The sequence below is a fragment of the Paramisgurnus dabryanus genome, chromosome 2 (assembly GCF_030506205.2).
Source record: "Paramisgurnus dabryanus chromosome 2, PD_genome_1.1, whole genome shotgun sequence".
Lineage (NCBI taxonomy): Eukaryota > Metazoa > Chordata > Actinopteri > Cypriniformes > Cobitidae > Paramisgurnus > Paramisgurnus dabryanus.
Window position 1 is genome coordinate 2,530,470 of NC_133338.1, and position 18,370 is coordinate 2,548,839.

Here is an 18,370-nt window from a genome sequence, read left to right on the forward strand (position 1 = left end):
GTATATTTGTCCATATGTCTGTCTATCGGTATATATGTCCATCTGTGTGTTTGTATATATGTCCATCTGTCTGTCTGTCTGTCTTTATATGTGTCCATATGTCTGTCTATCGGTATATATGTCCATCTGTGTGTTTGTATATATGTCCATCTGTCTGTCTGTCTATATGTCCGTCTGTATATATGTCTGTCTGTCTGTCTGTCTGTCTTTATATGTGTCCATATGTCTGTCTATCGGTATATATGTCCATCTGTCTGTCTGTATATATGTCCATTTGTCTGTATATATGTCCATCTGTCTGTCTGTCTGTCTGTATATATGTCCATATGTTTGGTCCTGTATTGGCAGATTTTACTGACTGGTGTAACTTGTCCTTTTTAGACATCAATGCACTTAAAACTAAAGAGATGATTGTGGATTTTAGGAAGAATCCTACAGTCATCACTCCCATAGCTATTAATGGTAATGCCATTGAGGTGGTACACCAGTTTAAATATCTGGGTACTGTAATTGACGACAAGTTAACCTTTGATGCTCAGGTGGATACTGTGTGTAGGAAAGCTCACCAGCGCCTATATTTCCTAAGGAAACGTCTCGGTTACGGATGTAACCCTCGTTCCCTGAAGGAGGGAACGGAGACGTCACGTCGTGACCGACGAATTGGGAACTCGCTTAGAGAGACCAATCTGCTTCGAATACTACTAAAACGCCAATGAACTTGGCATTGAGATATTTGCATAATGCTGGCGCCGCCCCGCCAGGTGCGTATATAAGCAGCAGGTGCAAATAGGGAAATTAGCTTCTTATTCGCTGAGAAAGCCGGAAAGTGTGACCGGCCGTAACAGCAGGTGGCAGCACCTGTGGCGACGGGACGTGACGTCTCCGTTCCCTCCTTCAGGGAACGAGGGTTACATCCGTAACCGAGACGTTCCCTTTCAGTCGGTCACTACGACGTCACGTCGTGACCGACGAATTGGGAATCCCTATCAAAACGCCACTAGGGGCTGACCTCTTCCAGTGACTGCGTAAAAGCCCTCCGGTTCCACTTAAGGAGGAGGAGGTAGGTTTTAAGGCAGAAGGCCGGGCACTAGATGTTCCTTTAACCCCACAGAAGTGCCAGCGACTGGGAAGCGCCCTACCTGAGCGGGATAGGAACGCTGCGGAAGCCACCACCCGTCTTAAGGGCTAATGGTGGGCGAAAGTCAACCGTAGTTGAGGAAATAAGACAGCCGTGGCTGTGTAAGCAAAGCAGTGCTCTGCTAAGGGAAACGTGGGCTAGTAGGATTAACCCCACGGAAAAATACTCACAATGGAACCCGGTGGGACACAATGTGGAGCCCGAGCCAGACACGTAGGTTCGCGAGGATACAGCTAGTGAAAGGCTGACAGCCAATGCTCCGCAACAAAGGCTGCCAGGGCAGCGGAGGAAGAACAATTCAAACCATTACGCATTTTTGTTCTGAAGGCCTTCCATACTGACACAGTTATGAAGCATCAGTTGGAGGCTGCAAGCCGACCTGCGAGACTGCTCTCCGTGCTCCCCCTGGTGAGGAAAGAACACGAGAGGATACAGGCTCGATACGAACACTGAAAAATCTAGTGAACGTATTAGGTGTCGCCCAACCAGCAGCTCTACAGATGTCTGTTAGCGAGGAACCACGAGCTAAAGCCCAAGATGAGGCAACACTCCGTGTGGAGTGCGCTCTCAAATTAAAGGGGCAAGGAATACCCTGAAGATTATAAGCCAGGGCGATAGTATCAACTATCCAATGAGACATCCTCTGCTTAGTGACAGCTTTCCCTTTCTGCTGGCCACCATAACAAACAAAGAGCTGGTCTGAGGTCCTGAGGCTTTGCGTGCGAACCACGTAGAGTCGCAGTGCGCGTACGGGGCACAACAAAGCCATGGTTGGGTCTGCGTCCTCCGGGGGCAGCGCTTGCAAGCTCACCACCTTATCTCTGAAAGGAGTGGTGGGAACTTTGGGCACGTAGCCTGGTCTGGGCCTCAATGTTACGCTTGAGGCAGCAGGACCAAACTGAAGGCACGAGTCGTCAACAGAGAATGCATGTAAATCCCCTACTCTCTTCACTGAGGCCAAAGCTAGCAGGGTCAGAGCTTTCATTGATAAAAGCTTCAGACTCGCAGACTGCAAAGGCTCGAACGGGGGGGCCTGAAGGGCTTTCAGCACCATGGACAGGTCCCAAGGAGGAATAGAAGGAGGGCGCGAGGGGTTTAGCCTGCGAGCGCCTCTTATAGTGTAATAACCAAATCATGCTGGCCAACTGATCTGCCGTTGATAAGTGAGTGAGTGACGAGCAGAAATAGCGGCGATATCAACTTTAATGGCGAAGGGACAGCCTACCATCTAACCTATGTTGAAGATATAAAGCACAATGTTAATGGGGCATTCTCTGGGGTCCTCGCGTTGCAAAGAGCACCAGGTGACGAAAAAGGTTTCATTAAGCGCGTAAGCCCGTCTTGTGGACGGTGCTCGAACCGCGTCGATGGTGTTAGATACCGTTTGCGATAAATCACCTAAACCTTGCGCGCGCTCAACGACCATACATGGAGATCCCACGGGTCGGGGCGCGAGTGCCAATGTGCCCCTTCCTAAGAAAGAAAGTCCTTCCTCAGGGGAATCCGCCAGGGAGGGCTGTCGCGAGGAGCATTAACTATGAAAGACCAATTCCCAGTCGTCCAGTACGGACGATTAATAAAAGGCTCTCCTCGTCCTGCCTGACTTTGCACAGTGTCTGTGCGATTAAGCTCACTGGAAGGAATGCGTATTTGCGCATCCCCCGCGGCCAGCTGTGTGCCAACGCATCCACGCCGAGGCTGCCCTCGGTTAGTGAATAAAATAGGCGACAGTGGGTATCGTCCGGCGACGCAAACAGATCTATCTACGCACAACCGAACTTCTTCCAAATTAGCTGGACCGTCTGGGGGTGGAGTCGCCATTCGCCGGGGCGCGCAGCTCGAGAAGCGCGTCCGCTGCTGTATTGAGCGAGCCCGGAATGTGAATGGCACGAAGGGACCTCAGATGCTTCTGACTCCAAAGGAGGAGATGACGAGCGAGATGCGACAGGTGACGAGAGCGCAAAACCGCCTTAACGGTAAATAACGCAACAGTCGCAATGTTATTGGTGTCGGCTAATACATCCTTCCCTCGCATCTCCATAGCGGAGCGTACAAGTCCCAGATATACAGCGCACCGCTCGCGGCAGTTGGGGTGCTATGCACACCCCTGAGACTGCAAGCCCGTCATACGTGGCGATCATCCCGTGCTAAGGGCATACATGCTACAGAATGCCAGGAGACCTTTCAGGGGCGCATTGTCTATCGGAAATGCCGGGTCTACCACGGGGAAGTTGGAATGACACGCAGGTGTAATGTTTACACGGTGTATGCCGGTGCGCCACGCTCTCCTCGAGACTCGATCGTAAGCCAACGCTGAAGCGGTCTCATATGAAGCAGCTCGGGCGGTGTCACAGCCGCAGCATGCTGTCATATGTCCAGGAGCTTCTGAAATTGTTTCAGAGGGACCGCGTACTTCCCTCGAATTAAACCGAGGCAAGTCAGAACTGACTGGTTGCGCGCTCTTGTAAAACACGCCATTTAGTCGATCGAGTCTAGTTTCCATACTGAGAAAAAGGATCCTCTGCACGGGGCAAAGGACTCTTTCCCAGTCGACCTGAAGACATAAACGAGCGAGATGCCGAAGCATTAACTCTGTGTTCGCGCACGTCTGCCAAGAACGGGCTATTATAAGTCGACGTACATAAAAGCAGAATGCGAACAACCCTCTCTCTGATATTTTAAAGCCGTGACTAGCACATGGAGACACGGAGAGAGAGAGACAGCTCGAATGATGTACTTAGTATTAATATGCCCACCCCACGACGCAGAGCGAAAAACGGTCTAAAGCGAGGGGAGATGGACACATAAAGTACACGTCTTACAGGTCTAAGGCTGCAAACGATCTGAATATTGAAATACGAGCCTCGGCGTTATCGTCCAAAAGAACACCTTTGTAGAGCCGGTGCGTAAATCAAATCGATCGTAACCCGCCGCGTATTTTGGGTACTATGAGATAAAGGCTGGAAAAACCCTATCATCATCATCATCTCGGTAAGAGGGACCGGCTCGATACATCCTTCGCCAACAGGATATCGAACTTTGCACGCAGTACATGTGCATCGGGCGCTTTCACCACAGTGAAACGAAAGCCCGAGAATTTTGGGGTGTGCCGGATCTTGTAACCGAGGCGGATTGTGCGTAAAACCCAACGAAACGGGCTGGGAACTGAAGCCAAGCACCCAGGCACCGTACGAGGAGAATTAACGACACTACCGAAGTACCCGCGGTGGGGCAGCGAAGCGAGACAGGTGGGACTGCCGGTGCGTCTGCTGTGACAGCATAAGCATCTACAGTATGTGTGTGTGACACTGACCTGAGCCCGCTGAGGGTGACGGTCGTCTGGTCTCCTCAGCGGAGAGCACAGACTCCGAGGAGGGTGCTGGTGGTCCCGTCTCCTCAGCGGAGAGCTGGAACTCCTCAGGACACCCGCTGGCGATAGAGGAGAGGGAGGAAGAGCACGTAAATGCCCGCTCACATCTCTCTCGATCCTCTGAAGACCTGGAGAAGGAATAGGAATGCACTCTTTTTGTGGTTTTGTGGGTGCCGGCTGAGAAGCCGGCGGAACAGAACAAAACGAAACCAAAGATTCTCCACCCGGCCCTCTACCGGTGGAGGGAGCGATGCCATCACCGTCTCCCGTAGAGTGATCCCATCCGAATCCAGGTCGCCCGTCTCAGGACCGCTTCGATTTCCGTTTACCACGGGAAGCGGGTGGGGCGGGCGGGGCGGGCTGCCGACGGCTGTTTCCCCTCCGTGGCCTGGAAGATGTTCTAGTGGGGGGGGTGGAGGCAGCCGCCGCAGGGCGCCCTCGGCGAGGAGCAGACGGGGCCGCCGGCGCTGGAGGGCGAGATGCAGGTCGCTTGCGCCGGGGCATGATCTGAGCGATCGCCTCCGTCTGCTTCTTGGCGGCGGAGAACTGCTGGGCAAAAGACTCCACCGACTCACCGAAGAGACCAGCCTGGGACACGGGAGCGTCTAAGAACTTGTTCTTCTCCGCATCCGACATGTCCGCCAGACATAGCCATAAGTGGCGTTCCTGGACCACCATCGTGGACATGGCACGACCAATCGCCTGCGCTGTCACCTTCGTAGCGCGAAGAGCCAGATCAGTGGCAGCCCGGAGCTCCGAAAGGACAGGCGAGTCGTGTCCTCCCTCGTGCAGATCCCTCAAGGCCTTCGCTTGATGAACCTGCAGCAACGCCATTGCGTGCAGGGCTGAAGCCGCCTCTCCACATGCCTGGTGGGCAGCGCCCGTTAAACCGGAGGACTGTCTGCAGGCACGAGAGGGGAGGGTTGGGCGGTCCTTCCAAGAGGGAGCGTGAGCCGGACACAGTTGCATCGCGACAGCACGCTCCACGGGAGGGATCCCCGTGTAACCCTTAGCGGCTCCGCTGGTGAGGGAGGTGAGGGGGGAGGGCTGAAACGGCCGTAATCTCATGGAAAACGGCGACCTCCAGGTTCTAGTCAGCTCCTCGTGCACCTCGGGGAAGAAAGGCACCGGTGGAGAGGGTTGTGACACCCGGGCAGCTCCAAAGAACCAATCATCCAGGCGGGACGGCTCGGGCTGAGGGGGGGGAACCCACTCTAACCCTACGGTCTCCGCCGCTCGAGCGAGCACGGCCACCATCTCTGGATCGAACTCCGGCGTCCCAACCCGACCAGAGGGAGGAAGGGCGTCGGGGTCCACGTCAGGGGAAGGAGGCCCACCCTCGGATGCTGCGGCGTCGGTGGACCCGGAGGGCGGCGCGATGGATTCTAGAGACATCGTAGAACACGACGCTGAAGTCTCCATCGGCACATCAACCGGCTGTGGATGAGGAGGCTGAGAGCCTGAGGACGAATCCCCCGCTCGGCTCAGCACAGTGATGCGCAGGTCGTCCTTAGAGAGCTTCACAGCCGCACCGTGGCGGCGTTCAGCACTCGCATGACGAGGGTTGCGTTTTTCCCGGAGGAAAGACAACCGTCTGCGCAAATCCACAAGGGACATGTTCTCGCAGTGAGAACACTTACCCCCAGCGAACGCTGCCTCTGCGTGCTCGATGCCCAAACACGAAAGACAACGCTCGTGACCGTCCTTCGGACCCATGTATTTGCCGCACCCAAGATCGCACGGACGAAAAGCCATCCTGAAAAGGACGCTGATGTCCGGATATACGAGAGAGTGGCTGCCTTTAACAAGGCACAAAGCTCTCTCGTATCACTCTTTTAGGGAAATTCACTCAGATGCTCAGTTGATGATGCGCACAGGGAAAGGCAACGCACACACTAAACTCAAAACAACAAACAGGTGTAGAGTCGTGGAATTAAGCGAAGCGTCCGCTGTGGTACTGCTAGTCCAACCAACTTCAGCAATCAGATCCCAACAGAGTAGAGTAGCTTCTCAGTAGCAGATACTGCAGGCTTTCGAAGCGAATAAAAGCTAATTTCCCTATTTGCACCTGCTGCTTATATACGCACCTGGCGGGGCGGCGCCAGCATTATGCAAATATCTCAATGCCAAGTTCATTGGCGTTTTAGTAGTATTCGAAGCAGATTGGTCTCTCTAAGCGAGTTCCCAATTCGTCGGTCACGACGTGACGTCGTAGTGACCGACTGAAAGGGAACTTGGTGGTTTTAATGTGGACAATTCTTTTATGAAGATGTTTTATTCTTGTTTTATTGAATCTGTAATTACTTTTTCTTTTGTGTGTTGGTACGGGTCACTTAATCTTAAAAACAGAAATAGATTAAGGGGCATTGTTAAAGTGTGTGGCAAAATTGTTGGCGCTTCCTTGAATGATCTGAATAATGTGTACATAACTCGGACACTGAGGAAGGCAGAGTTAATTACCATGGATTTGAGCCATCCTTTGCAGAAGGCTTTTAAACTGCTCCCATCTACACGCAGATACTATGTGCCCCTTTGTCGTACAAACAGATGTAAAAATTCTTTTGTACCTGCTGCCATTGGTTTTTTAAATAATTTTAGGTAATTATTTATTAAGGTTGTGTGGGTGAGTGCGGTTGTTTGCTTGTTGTGTGATTATGTGTTTTACTGCTGGCTGTACAACAAATTTCCCCCTGAGGGATAATAAAGTTTACCTTACCTTGTCTGAATATATGTCCATCTGTCTGTCTGTCTGTCTGTCTGTCTACTGTATATATGTCCATCTGTCTGTATATATATATATCCATCTGTCTGTCTGTCTGTATATATGTCCATCTGTCTGTCTGTATATATTTCATTATGTATGTATAGATGTCCATCTGTTTGTCTGTATACATGTCCATTTGTCTGTATATATGTCCATCTGTCTGTCTGCCTGTCTTTATATGTGTCCATCTGTCTGTCTGTCTGTCTGTATATATGTCCATATGTTTGTCTGTATATATGTCCATTTGTCTGTATATATATCCATCTGTCTGTCTGTATATATGTCCAACTGTCTGTCTGTATATGTCTCCATCTGTCTGTATATATGTCCATCTGTCTGTCTGTCTACTGTATATATGTCCATATGTCTGTATATATATCCATCTGTCTGTCTATCTATCGGTATTTAAGTCAATCTGTCTGTCTGTCTGTATATATGTCCATCTGTCTGTCTGTATATGTGTCCATCTGTATATATGTCCATCTGTCTGTCTGTATATGTGTCCATCTGTATATATGTCCATCTATCTGTCTGTATAAATGGCCATCTGTCCGTCTGTATATATTTCAATCTGTCTGTCTGTCTGTATATATGTCCATCTGTCTGTCTGTCTGTATATATGTCCACCTATCTGTCTGTATATATGTCTCTCTGTCTGTATATATTTCAATCTGTCTGTTTGTCCATCCATCTGTCTATCTGCCTGTTTGTCCCTCTGTCTGTTTGCCTGTCCATCTGTCTGTGATATTTGTCCAGCTGTATGTTTGTCTGTCCATCCAGCCATCTGTCTTTTCAGATGTCTGTCCATCTGTGTATCTATCCTTTTGTCGGTATGTTTCTCCCACTGTCTGTTTGCCTGTCCATCTGTCTGTGTGTCTGTGAAAGTGAGTTGTGTATGTAGCACTCACAGTGCTGCGAATGAGAGCTGCTCTTTGGTCAGATTCAGCGGGTGGTTAAATGTGGTGATTCCATATTCTTCTGGTCTGTATCCAGCGGGCAGATTCCCTCTTAAAATCCCATTACTGGCCACATTCAGGAAAGACACAAGTGAATGCCAGCCCATGTTATAGAACCACACCTACAAACACACACACAGAGAGAGATTGTGTATAGTACTGTCAACCCCGTTACTATGATAGTGTTGTGTCCTAAAGCAAAATTACTTTAAATGATGCTCTTTGTCAAATGTAATGTTTAAATCACCCCACAGTTTGCAGTCACTTGTTTCTTACCTTCACATTGTCTTTTGTACCCAGTTCAACCAGAAGCAGCTGAATGTCTTGAAAGATTTGATCAGTCAAGTTACTCTACAGAGAAGTGAAAGAGAGAGAGAGAGAGAGACAGACAGAGTGAGTTATGCTTTTATTCAAAGTGACTTATAAAGGTGAGGAAAACAACACCTCCACACATAAAAGCTGTAACATGTATGTACTGTCACTATGTGTGTGTGTGTGTGTGTGGGGGGGGGGTCTCATTTTAAATTTTGTGATGTTTGGTTAAAAATACATTAGAAAAAACACTGCGGAAGAATACATTTATGAATACTGTAAATCCAAACCCTTGTAAAACATTCTGGGATTTCTGACAAAAGCACAATGGGCCACTGACTACTGCATGAAATGTAGATTTTAAAACTTTTTTTTTAAACTCTTTTTAATCAAATGATAAAAATTGAAAATTCATCAAGTTTTTAAATAAATAAAAATTAGTTTTTACTGTATCATCTATCTGTCTGTTATCGTTTGTCTATTATTGACTATCTGTCAATTATCGTCTGTCTATCTGTCATAGTCTGTCACTTTTCGTCTGTCTGTCATCTTCTGACTATTATTTTCTGTTGTTCTGTCTGTCTGTCATCATCTTCCGGCTGTCTGTCTGTCTATCTGTCATCGTCTGTCTATCATTGTGTGTCTGTCATAGTCTGTCTATTATTGTCTGTCTGTCTGTCTCTCATCTTCTGTCTGTCTGTCTGTCATCTTCTGTCTGTATATTTGTCATTGTCTGTCTATTATCGTCTGTCTGTCATCTTCTGTCTATTATCGTCTGTCTGTCATCTTATGTCTGTCATTGTCTGTTTGTCTATCATCATCCGTCTGTCTGTCTATCTGTCATCGTCTGTCTATTATCCTCTATCTGTCTGTCTGTCATAGTCTTTCTATTACTGTCTGTCTGACTGTTTGTCATCTTCTGTCTATTATTGTCTGTCTGTCTGTCTGTCATTGTCTGTCTATCTGTCATCATCTGTCTATAATCCTCTGTCTGTCTGTCTGTCAGTGTCTGTCTGTCTGTCATTGTCTGTCTATCTGTCATCGTCTATCTATTATCATCTGTCTGTCTGTCATCGTCTGTCTATTACCGTCTGCCTGACTGTCTATTATCGTCCGTCTGTCATTGTATGGCTATTATCGTATATCTGTCTGTCTTTCATTGTGTGTCGGTCATCGTCTGTCTTTGTATGTCTGCCATCGTCTGATTGTATATTATCGTCTGTCTATCATCGTCTGTATATTATCATCTATCTGTCTGTCTGTCTGTCATTGTGTGTCTGTCTGTCATTGTCTGTTTATTATCGTCTATCTGTCTGTCATTGTCTGTATATTATCGTCTATCTGTCTGTCTGTCTGTCTGTCTGTCTGTTATTGTTTGTATATAATAATCTATCTGTCGGTCTATTATCGTCTGTCTGCATATCATTGTGTGTCTGTCATCGTCTGTAATTGTCTGTTTGTCATCTTCTGCCTGTCATTTAGTGTCTGTCATTGTTTGTCTGTCTATCATCGTCTGTCTGTCTAGTATTGTCTGTCTATTATTGTCTGTCTGTCTATCATTTTGTGTGTGTGTGTGTGTGTGTGTGTGTGTGTGTGTGTGTGTGTGTGTGTGTGTATGTGTGTCTGTCTGTCATTGTCTGTTTGCCATCATATGTCTGTCATCGTGTGTCTGTCATCGTCTGTCTGACTGTCTTTCATCGTATGTCTATTATTGTCTGCCTGTCTGTTATCTCTGTCTGTCATTGTCTCTCCATTATCGTCTGTCTGACATCATCTTTCTGTCAGGCTATCTGTCATCGTCTGTCTGTCTATCATCTTCCGTCTTTCTGTCTATCCATTTATATTAACTAAGATTAAGATCAACTCAATAATAATAACAACAACGATAAGACGATGTTCACTTGCACACGCCTGTGAAGAATTATGGTTAAAGTTGGCACATTGTATGTATCATGCTTGTTTATAAAGCATCAAGATAAACAGAGGTCATCATTCGATCCCCTGAGAGGATCTGTAATAAACACAAACACCAACACACAATGTCTGATAGATATCTGATAACAGTGATAATGGTTGCTGCTCCCCAGGCAACATTATAAATACAAGATGAACACAAATAATCCTGCTCACACACACACACCAGCACTGAAGACGCAAAAAAACTGTCCAGCATCTGTCTGAATGAGAGGGAGTGGAGGGCTAAATGTCTTGCTTATTAACATTACATCAGTCCATCACAGAGCTAAGCAGCATTAAAATCCTATTAGACACAGCAGACACTGCTGCCCTGCTGGGACAAAACCGCTTCATCTCAGTCATATTTATAGGTATTCTTACTGGAGACATCTCTGTATATTTGTATACAAAAAGTACTAAACATCAACATTTCACACAGCCCAAGAGACATATACATAATTATATGTGTGTATATTTGCTTGTATACATTTCTATATGATCGCAAATCAATATGTTTCCTCCGATGACTGTAAACTACAATCACATTTGCAGATGTTTCACCTCATCACTTACACAGTGCATTTATTAATCTTTGTTAATGCCAATACAATTGTTTAAGTTAATGCTCATTCATACTTCTGCACCAGACCTACGCCTTAGCCTCTATGCAGTAGGCTACACGTCAGTTTTCATTCAGGGCTGTCCACACGGAGACGCGTATCACTGTATACGTATACATTTGTTATCGTATTGGCGTGTCATCCACACGGATCCGGCGTTTTGGGAGACTGAATCCGCTATTTTTTGAAACGGGTCCTAAAGTGGATAAATCTGAAACCGACACCCTTGCGGTTTCGTCTGTACAGCCAATCCGTATATTTTGTGAAGCGAAAACGTCATCACATCACGTGTCGGAAGCGTCACACGTAACAGCAACAACAATAACTGCGGACTACGTGATTGTGTTCGTGCTACAGAAGCTACTAAAGCCTACTAGCTTTATTACAGCAAAATCTATTGCTTCTATGCAATTGTGGTGACCAACAAGCGATAATGGACAACACCATACGTTGGTTATGCGCATGTCTTCTTCTCCGTGTATAGTGTATATCTGTTGCAGAATTACAGCGCCCCATACTGGTCCGGCATATATACTACACCGCTTTCAGTCAGTTTCAGTGGTTTCGTGTTTACGGATTATTTTTTTAGAGCAAGGAAAAAATTATCGGATAGGGAATGCACCGGCTTCGTGTGGACATAGCCTTATACTTCTGCGTTGTTGATCACGTCGAAATGCAATTACATATACAGACCACTAGTAGACAGTGTCCAAGTGCATGCAACTGGTGTATCCTACAGTATCAATGCAAAAGCTAAAGCAGCTTGCTGTGTACATTGTTGGAGAAGCATCAGCAGTGATGGAGGTAAATAGACAGCGACTTTTGTTGCAGTTGCATGTTAAATTTTGCAAGGTTTTCATTTTTACCGCCGCAAGTGGAAATATGACACAGATTTATTAGACCTGACGAAAGGGGACCAATCACAGCGCTTGCTGTCTGTGTAGAATTGAGGTGTTGTTACATTTTTGGAGAGGTGCGCGATAGAGTTATGCACAACGTTCTGACGCAGAAGTATAAATCAGGCTTTAGTTCATTGTGCATTAGTACTTTAGACGAAACTGTGGAATTCTTTACCTTACCAAACTAGGGCTGTAAAGTCAGTGTCTGTTTTCAAAAAGGAGTTAAAATCCTATTTATTATCTAAAGCCTTTACCTCCTCTTGAAACCTTTTTTAGTGCAGTGTTGTCTTTTACACATCATGTTTAACATTTTATAATCTTAAATTATACATTTATTTATTTTTTATTTATATTTGTTATTGTTTTTCTTTCCTTAAAATGTATTGATGATGACATTCTTAAAATTGCCTTTGTACAGCACCTTGGACAGCGCCACGCTGTAATTTGTGTATAATATAAATAAACTAAACTAAACTAAACTAAACTAGACAAAGTAATATTAATACATGCTGTAAAAGTTTTGTTAGTTGTTAGATTATGTTTTCTAATGCATTAACTAATGTTAACAAATACAACCTTGTGTTACCACTTCAACCACAAAGGTGTTGAACAGGAATTATTCTCATTTATCATAAACAATGATATTAACCTATATCAAAGAATTCATAAATATTTCTATAGCTTTATAGCAGTTCATGCATCAAACAAAAAGCATCTTAAAGCAATACAAATCAATTTTCTGGTCTTTCCCATAATTCTCCAGCATCGTTTTTTAAAAAAGCCATTTTCAATAATGTGAAGATATCAAGGGGAATAAATTGCGATTTGAATTTGAGAGCGACAGATACGCTCCTCTTACTCCTGATAAATTGCACTGTTGGAAATACATTATCTCTGTATTTGATACTTAAATGTATGATAAACGCTAAGCTGAGGGCTGGAGAGATTTTCACACACAAAAAAAACGAAACATTCACACGCTATTAACAAATGCAGAGGCAGTGAATCAAGCGCACACTTTCACATTGAGAACATCATTGCCAAGTGCATCAAGCTGTTCATACATATTTAAATGAAGATCTTTTATCTCTGTGTGATAAACATGTATGCAAATGAGCCTAATTATTGAATGCAGCAAATTTATCAGTAATTGCTACTTGAATCAAAATTAATGTGATGTTACAGAGAACAACATGGACGCTGTAATAATTAAACGAACATTTGTTTCAGACTAAACCTGGTTGCAAATTGCTAATTTCCTTATGCTAATTTACCATAGTAACCATTGAAATACTGCGATTACGAGTCTAAATACTTTTGTAAAACTTTGTTTACTTGGTCACCCATGCCATTTTTAGCTAACAAAGGCGTATTACATCATATGAAGGATATCTTGTGCGAATTTTACAACACATTCTCATGAAATACATAAAAATAGCACGCAGTGTAAAAATTCATGCAATATTCCAATTCTGCATGCATATGAGACGCCAGTCCTTTCCGTTCACTTTATACACCACATCTTTCGTGTTGTTTTATGAATTGCTTTCTGTTTTTTTTACCATTGTTGCTTAGGTTTGGGGTTGGATTTGGTATTTGCTTTAGGATGTCTTTTAATATATGTTTTCTTCTATTTTTGAACCATGGTCGCTTGGAGTTCGGGTTAGTATTGGGTTTGGGTTACGATGTCATTTAAATGTAACAAAACGTTATTCTAACCCCAAACCCAAGCAACAATGGTAAAAAAGAGAAACCAATACATAAAATGACACAAAAACGCGCCATATTAAGTGAATGGGAATCATATGCATGCAAAATTCTTTTCACACTGTGTGCATTTATATGTATTTCATGAGAATGGGCTGGAATTTTACCATTAGGAACCATTAGCTTTTACCATTAAACTACTGCAAAATGTATTTTGTTGTAGTGTGTTTTGGGACATATTCCAGTAGAATTTAATGGTCCCACCAACAGAACCTAACACACCAGTAGAGACCAACAGAAACCATTATAGTTTCCAATAAAACCAATACGATTTTCATCAAAACCATTAAATCCAACAGAATTTCCATGGTGGTTTTTATTGTTATTTTCAGCAGGGTCGACAATTACGTTTGATTTAGTTTGAAGCCAACATGTTTAGGACAGTGGACAATCTCTTTATGTCCTCAATTCACAAAAAGACATTTCTTAAAGATGCCGTAGAATATAAAACTGTATTAATGTAGGCATGGATGAAGAATAAATGACATATTGTGAGCTTCAAACACGATTGTTTTCTCCTTCTTATGTAAACTTTGCGCATGCAAAAGACTGCTGGAAAACAGACCAATCTCAACATAACACCAACTGTGACATCACAGTCCAGATGTACGCCCCAACATTAAGTTACAAATTAAATTAAGTACAATGTCATTACAATGCTAAAACAAAGTTGTGACTGCTGAGTTAGCGCTATATGCTAGTTAATGCTATATGCTAGCATTTGGGCTGAAGTTGACGTTACAGTTATGTTTTGCAGGTCCATACTGAAAAAAACACAAACTTACCACTCAGAAACATCCATTAACAATCTCCAAACAATTGATTATTCCTCAAAATCTGATACAGACTCAAACATAAGATCTGTTTACACACAGAGCTACTGAAGGAGAAACAGCCAATCAGAGCAGAGCTCCACATTATTATTCATGACCCTTTTAATTAAGATAATAATAGACCATTTCATTCTAAAGAGAAATCCTAGGGTTGTAAATGGACATGTTAAACTGACTCTGGATCATTTTTGCACTTAATAAAGTATTGGCTCCTTTAATCTCTGACGACATAAACACCTCTGTTCAGATTTTGTTCATAATAATTTAAAACAGGAGGTTAGCATGCTTTAAAGACTGAAACACCTGCGAAGCGCTCTCAAATACTCAACTGTGGTCACATACAGCACACAAGAGGCAAAGATGATCATAAAATGTGTCTGTGAGTGAATATTTAACACAGTCGCTTGAATATGAGATCAGAAGAGGACTCACAGCAGCGCCTGTCGTTCTGACAGATCTGTAATATGTCGAAAATGTGCAGTGTGAATGTCAAACTGGAAACGAGTTCATAAACCTCCTACAGTCACTGACAGTGTTTATAGACTAAAACATGAGCAGTAATGCCTCAATCATCAAACCTCTCAGAAATAAAACTCATCTGAAACCCACCAAAACTCAACTCAACTAATGACAGACGGGGGTCTCGTCTGTTATGATCAACATCGATGCATCTCCTAACCGTTCCTTTATCTGGCTCTCCTTCATACCACTTACATTTACATTAGATACCATTTAATGCAGATTTCAGATTCAGATTTGAGATGATATTGCAATATACTGATGTGGGATGGTTTTTGGTATTTAAATAAATATTGTTGATTCAGTCCTGACATTACAAAAGAGCAAAGTTAACAAGTGTACACGCTGCTAAACAAATACTCATTCGACCTCATTTGTGACTGTTTTCTCGTTATTCATTTCAAGTCGTCCATTTCAAAACATTTTCAAAATAAAATTATGTATCATTATAGTTATTATTAACTTATACATTTGATTATTAAATGATTTTACTTGTTTGCTTGTTTAATTGTTTACTGCAGGGGTTTTCAAATTATTTTGTTAGTTGAACCCCCTGACCTTAATTATTTACTTGAGATTTTAATTAAACATTACAATCATTTAATAGCACACTTGTGTGTTTAACTTCAAAAGCATTTATTTATTTATTTATTTATAAATAAACCTGTTATTGGACCATCATCTGGTCATTTTCCTTTATTGGTGCATTAAATCCATTTTGCATGAGTTGTCAGTTTCTTGTGTAATGATCACAGATTAAACAAATAAAATGTGTGTGTGTGCGTGTGTGTGTGTTGGCCATATAAACTGGTATGCAGCTCACCTGTGAGATGTTGAAAGCTGATTTGAGATCAGTAATTATGGCAGTAATCTCAGACTCATTCAGTTTGACCTGTGAGTTCACACCGCCCACAGAGATCCCACCATATCTACATACACACAAAACACAAACACACACCAACAGTATCTTCATTATTTTACGTCCTCGGTGTGAGAAAGTCTCCTGTGTTATGTGAGTGTGCCTTCGTACCGTGTTTTTCCAGATTTTTGGTAGTTCTTGAGCAGAAAGTCTGTCATGTTTCGGGCCGTGAGGTCCTGCAGGGTGTCCGTTGTGTTCTGAGTCCTCTAAAAAAGCACAAACAAACAAAATCATTACAAACCCATCCACAAGACCAGGTTAAACCAGCTAAAATCAGCCAACCAGCTTAGCCAAGCTTCCAGCCTGTTGGGTCAATCTTAACACGCACCGGCCCGGCGGCGGTCCCTAGGGGGCGTTTTTACGTGTTTTTGTACTTTGTTTAACATCAAATATTCAATCAACAATCATAAACTTTGCATTATTTGAAAGTTTAAACACTCAAAATTCATGTTCTGAGCTTATTTTTGCAATCAATACACTGGTGTGGAAAGGGTTACATGAAATGCAGACGGAACGCATATAAAAATGGGTGTGGGTACTCACATGTCTTGCCATATGGTTCTGATCATCTCTGACAATTCCCAAAAACTTCAACGTACATTGCAATGTAAGGGTCCACTCTTCAAAAAGCATCCCACGTTTTAATCCAAAACAACGAAAAATAGTGATAAATCCAGCAATACCCTCCTTTATTTACATCCGCGCGTCCGCTAAGTATGATCGATCATGTTTATTTTCTATCAAATATCGAGTTTTATCAGTGAAAATCCATCTCTTCCTGCTTCGTTGGACTCTTCCGATAAATATCCCGCCCTATTTTTCTGTTTTGTTCAATCAGATAAGGTTTGACAACTCAAAATGAATCGGGAACACCGATTTGCCCAGACAGATGTCCTTCAGCTAACCATAGGCTTTTGACTGGATTACGCCAAAACAAAGCCAGCCAATGCTTAGCCAGCAAAGTTTTGATGGGCAGGGGTAGTAACCAATCATGAAACGATTACAAGGATTCAACTTACGTCAGTAAAGTGTACTTCTGCGCAAATCTACAGAAGCGCATGGATAGGAATGCCCACGCCCCCTCCCTGCGCGTTTGTTTGTTTGGGTAGCATAGCAGCCGGCTAGGCTCTCCGGAGCCGCTGAGAAACCTCTCAAAGGTTAGATATAACATCTCCATTGTGGATTGTCGACTGCAGAGGACTTGTTTGTGTTGAGAGTGTTTTGGAGAAGTTGATAAAGAGCATGATCGCGGAGCAAAGATACAAGATTGGATATAAACGAAACCGCGTCGTCGACGAGAGATGGACCGGACTATGAGCTCAGCTGCGCTCGCTTGGATAAAGTAAGTGGATTCTTTTGTTCATTAGTTATTTTACGTTACATTTCTAGTTTCTTGTTAGCTGTTTTGATTATAAAGTAACAGTGGAGATGACTAAAATACGAGTTTTACAAGGTTTCATTTTCTATGACATGTTATATAAATGAATCATTTTTATAGCTACATGAATCAAATGCACAGAATATACAAACTAAAAACAAGATATGTGGTGGAAAATATGAGTATTACCAGCTGAGAAATATAGGTTATTTGGCAAACATAAGACATTTGTAATTATAAATATATTCATGTAATGTGTGTATGTGTGTATGTATTATGTTCATGTATATTACATCATAGTTTCTCATACAAATAGTTGTATGTCTCTAACTTTTGACTCAAACTAAAATCCTCTCTTGCTTTGTGTGTGTCTGTGTTGTGTTGTGTTGTGTTGTGATGTGATGTAACAGGTCTTCAGCTGACATCCAGAGGAGGACTGGAATCTGGAGTGCATTCATGAGCGACCACATTCAAAATAGCAAGTATTTTGTTATAATGTGCAAATGTTTTTTTCTGAAATAGTTTTTTCTATGTGCTTTGGTGGGCAGAGAAGTTCTGAATTGATATACATCATGTAATATGTAGTCCTGACTCATTTTCTTTTGATAATCATGTCATTTTGTTATCATGTGTATATTTGGAGTTTCCAAGTGCACTTTTTCTGAAAGGACGCCTGGACTTTTTTGAAATAAAAGCTCACAGAAACAACATTTTTTGGAGTATCATTCTCAAATTTGAATCACAGCATGGTCAGACATTCAGTTTACCTATATGGTGTCCCCAGGTGTCTCAGATGACCATTTCATACCTTTTTTGCTAAGTGAATGTTATTTAAAGAAAAACGGAAGTCATTTAATGTATATTTTACCTTGTTTTACTCTGTTTCTTTACTACTCTGAGTTGTTATGACTATTAGGCAACAATATGTCAAGTGTCTAG

The 18,370-nt window shown here is 43.2% G+C and overlaps 1 protein-coding gene and 1 long non-coding RNA gene across 3 annotated transcripts in view; one reads left to right on the forward strand and one right to left on the reverse strand.

The window, feature by feature from the left end:
- The window catches only part of LOC135783446 (phospholipid-transporting ATPase ABCA1-like), a 165,262-nt gene that overhangs the window by 34,457 nt on the left and 112,435 nt on the right, over nucleotides 1-18,370 (reverse strand). For both annotated transcript variants that reach the window (XM_073811797.1, XM_065294172.2), the window contains exons 33-36: nucleotides 16,165-16,259; nucleotides 15,958-16,063; nucleotides 8,505-8,579; nucleotides 8,181-8,350 (exon numbers count right to left, since the gene is read on the reverse strand). In XM_073811797.1, coding sequence (XP_073667898.1) covers nucleotides 8,181-8,350; nucleotides 8,505-8,579; nucleotides 15,958-16,063; nucleotides 16,165-16,259 — 446 coding nt within the window. The remainder of the gene's footprint in view (nucleotides 1-8,180; nucleotides 8,351-8,504; nucleotides 8,580-15,957; nucleotides 16,064-16,164; nucleotides 16,260-18,370) is intronic.
- On the forward strand, nucleotides 16,377-18,141 carry LOC141280724 (uncharacterized). Its single transcript, XR_012335036.1, has 2 exons — nucleotides 16,377-17,395; nucleotides 17,842-18,141. It is a non-coding gene; the product is annotated as an uncharacterized lncRNA (long non-coding RNA).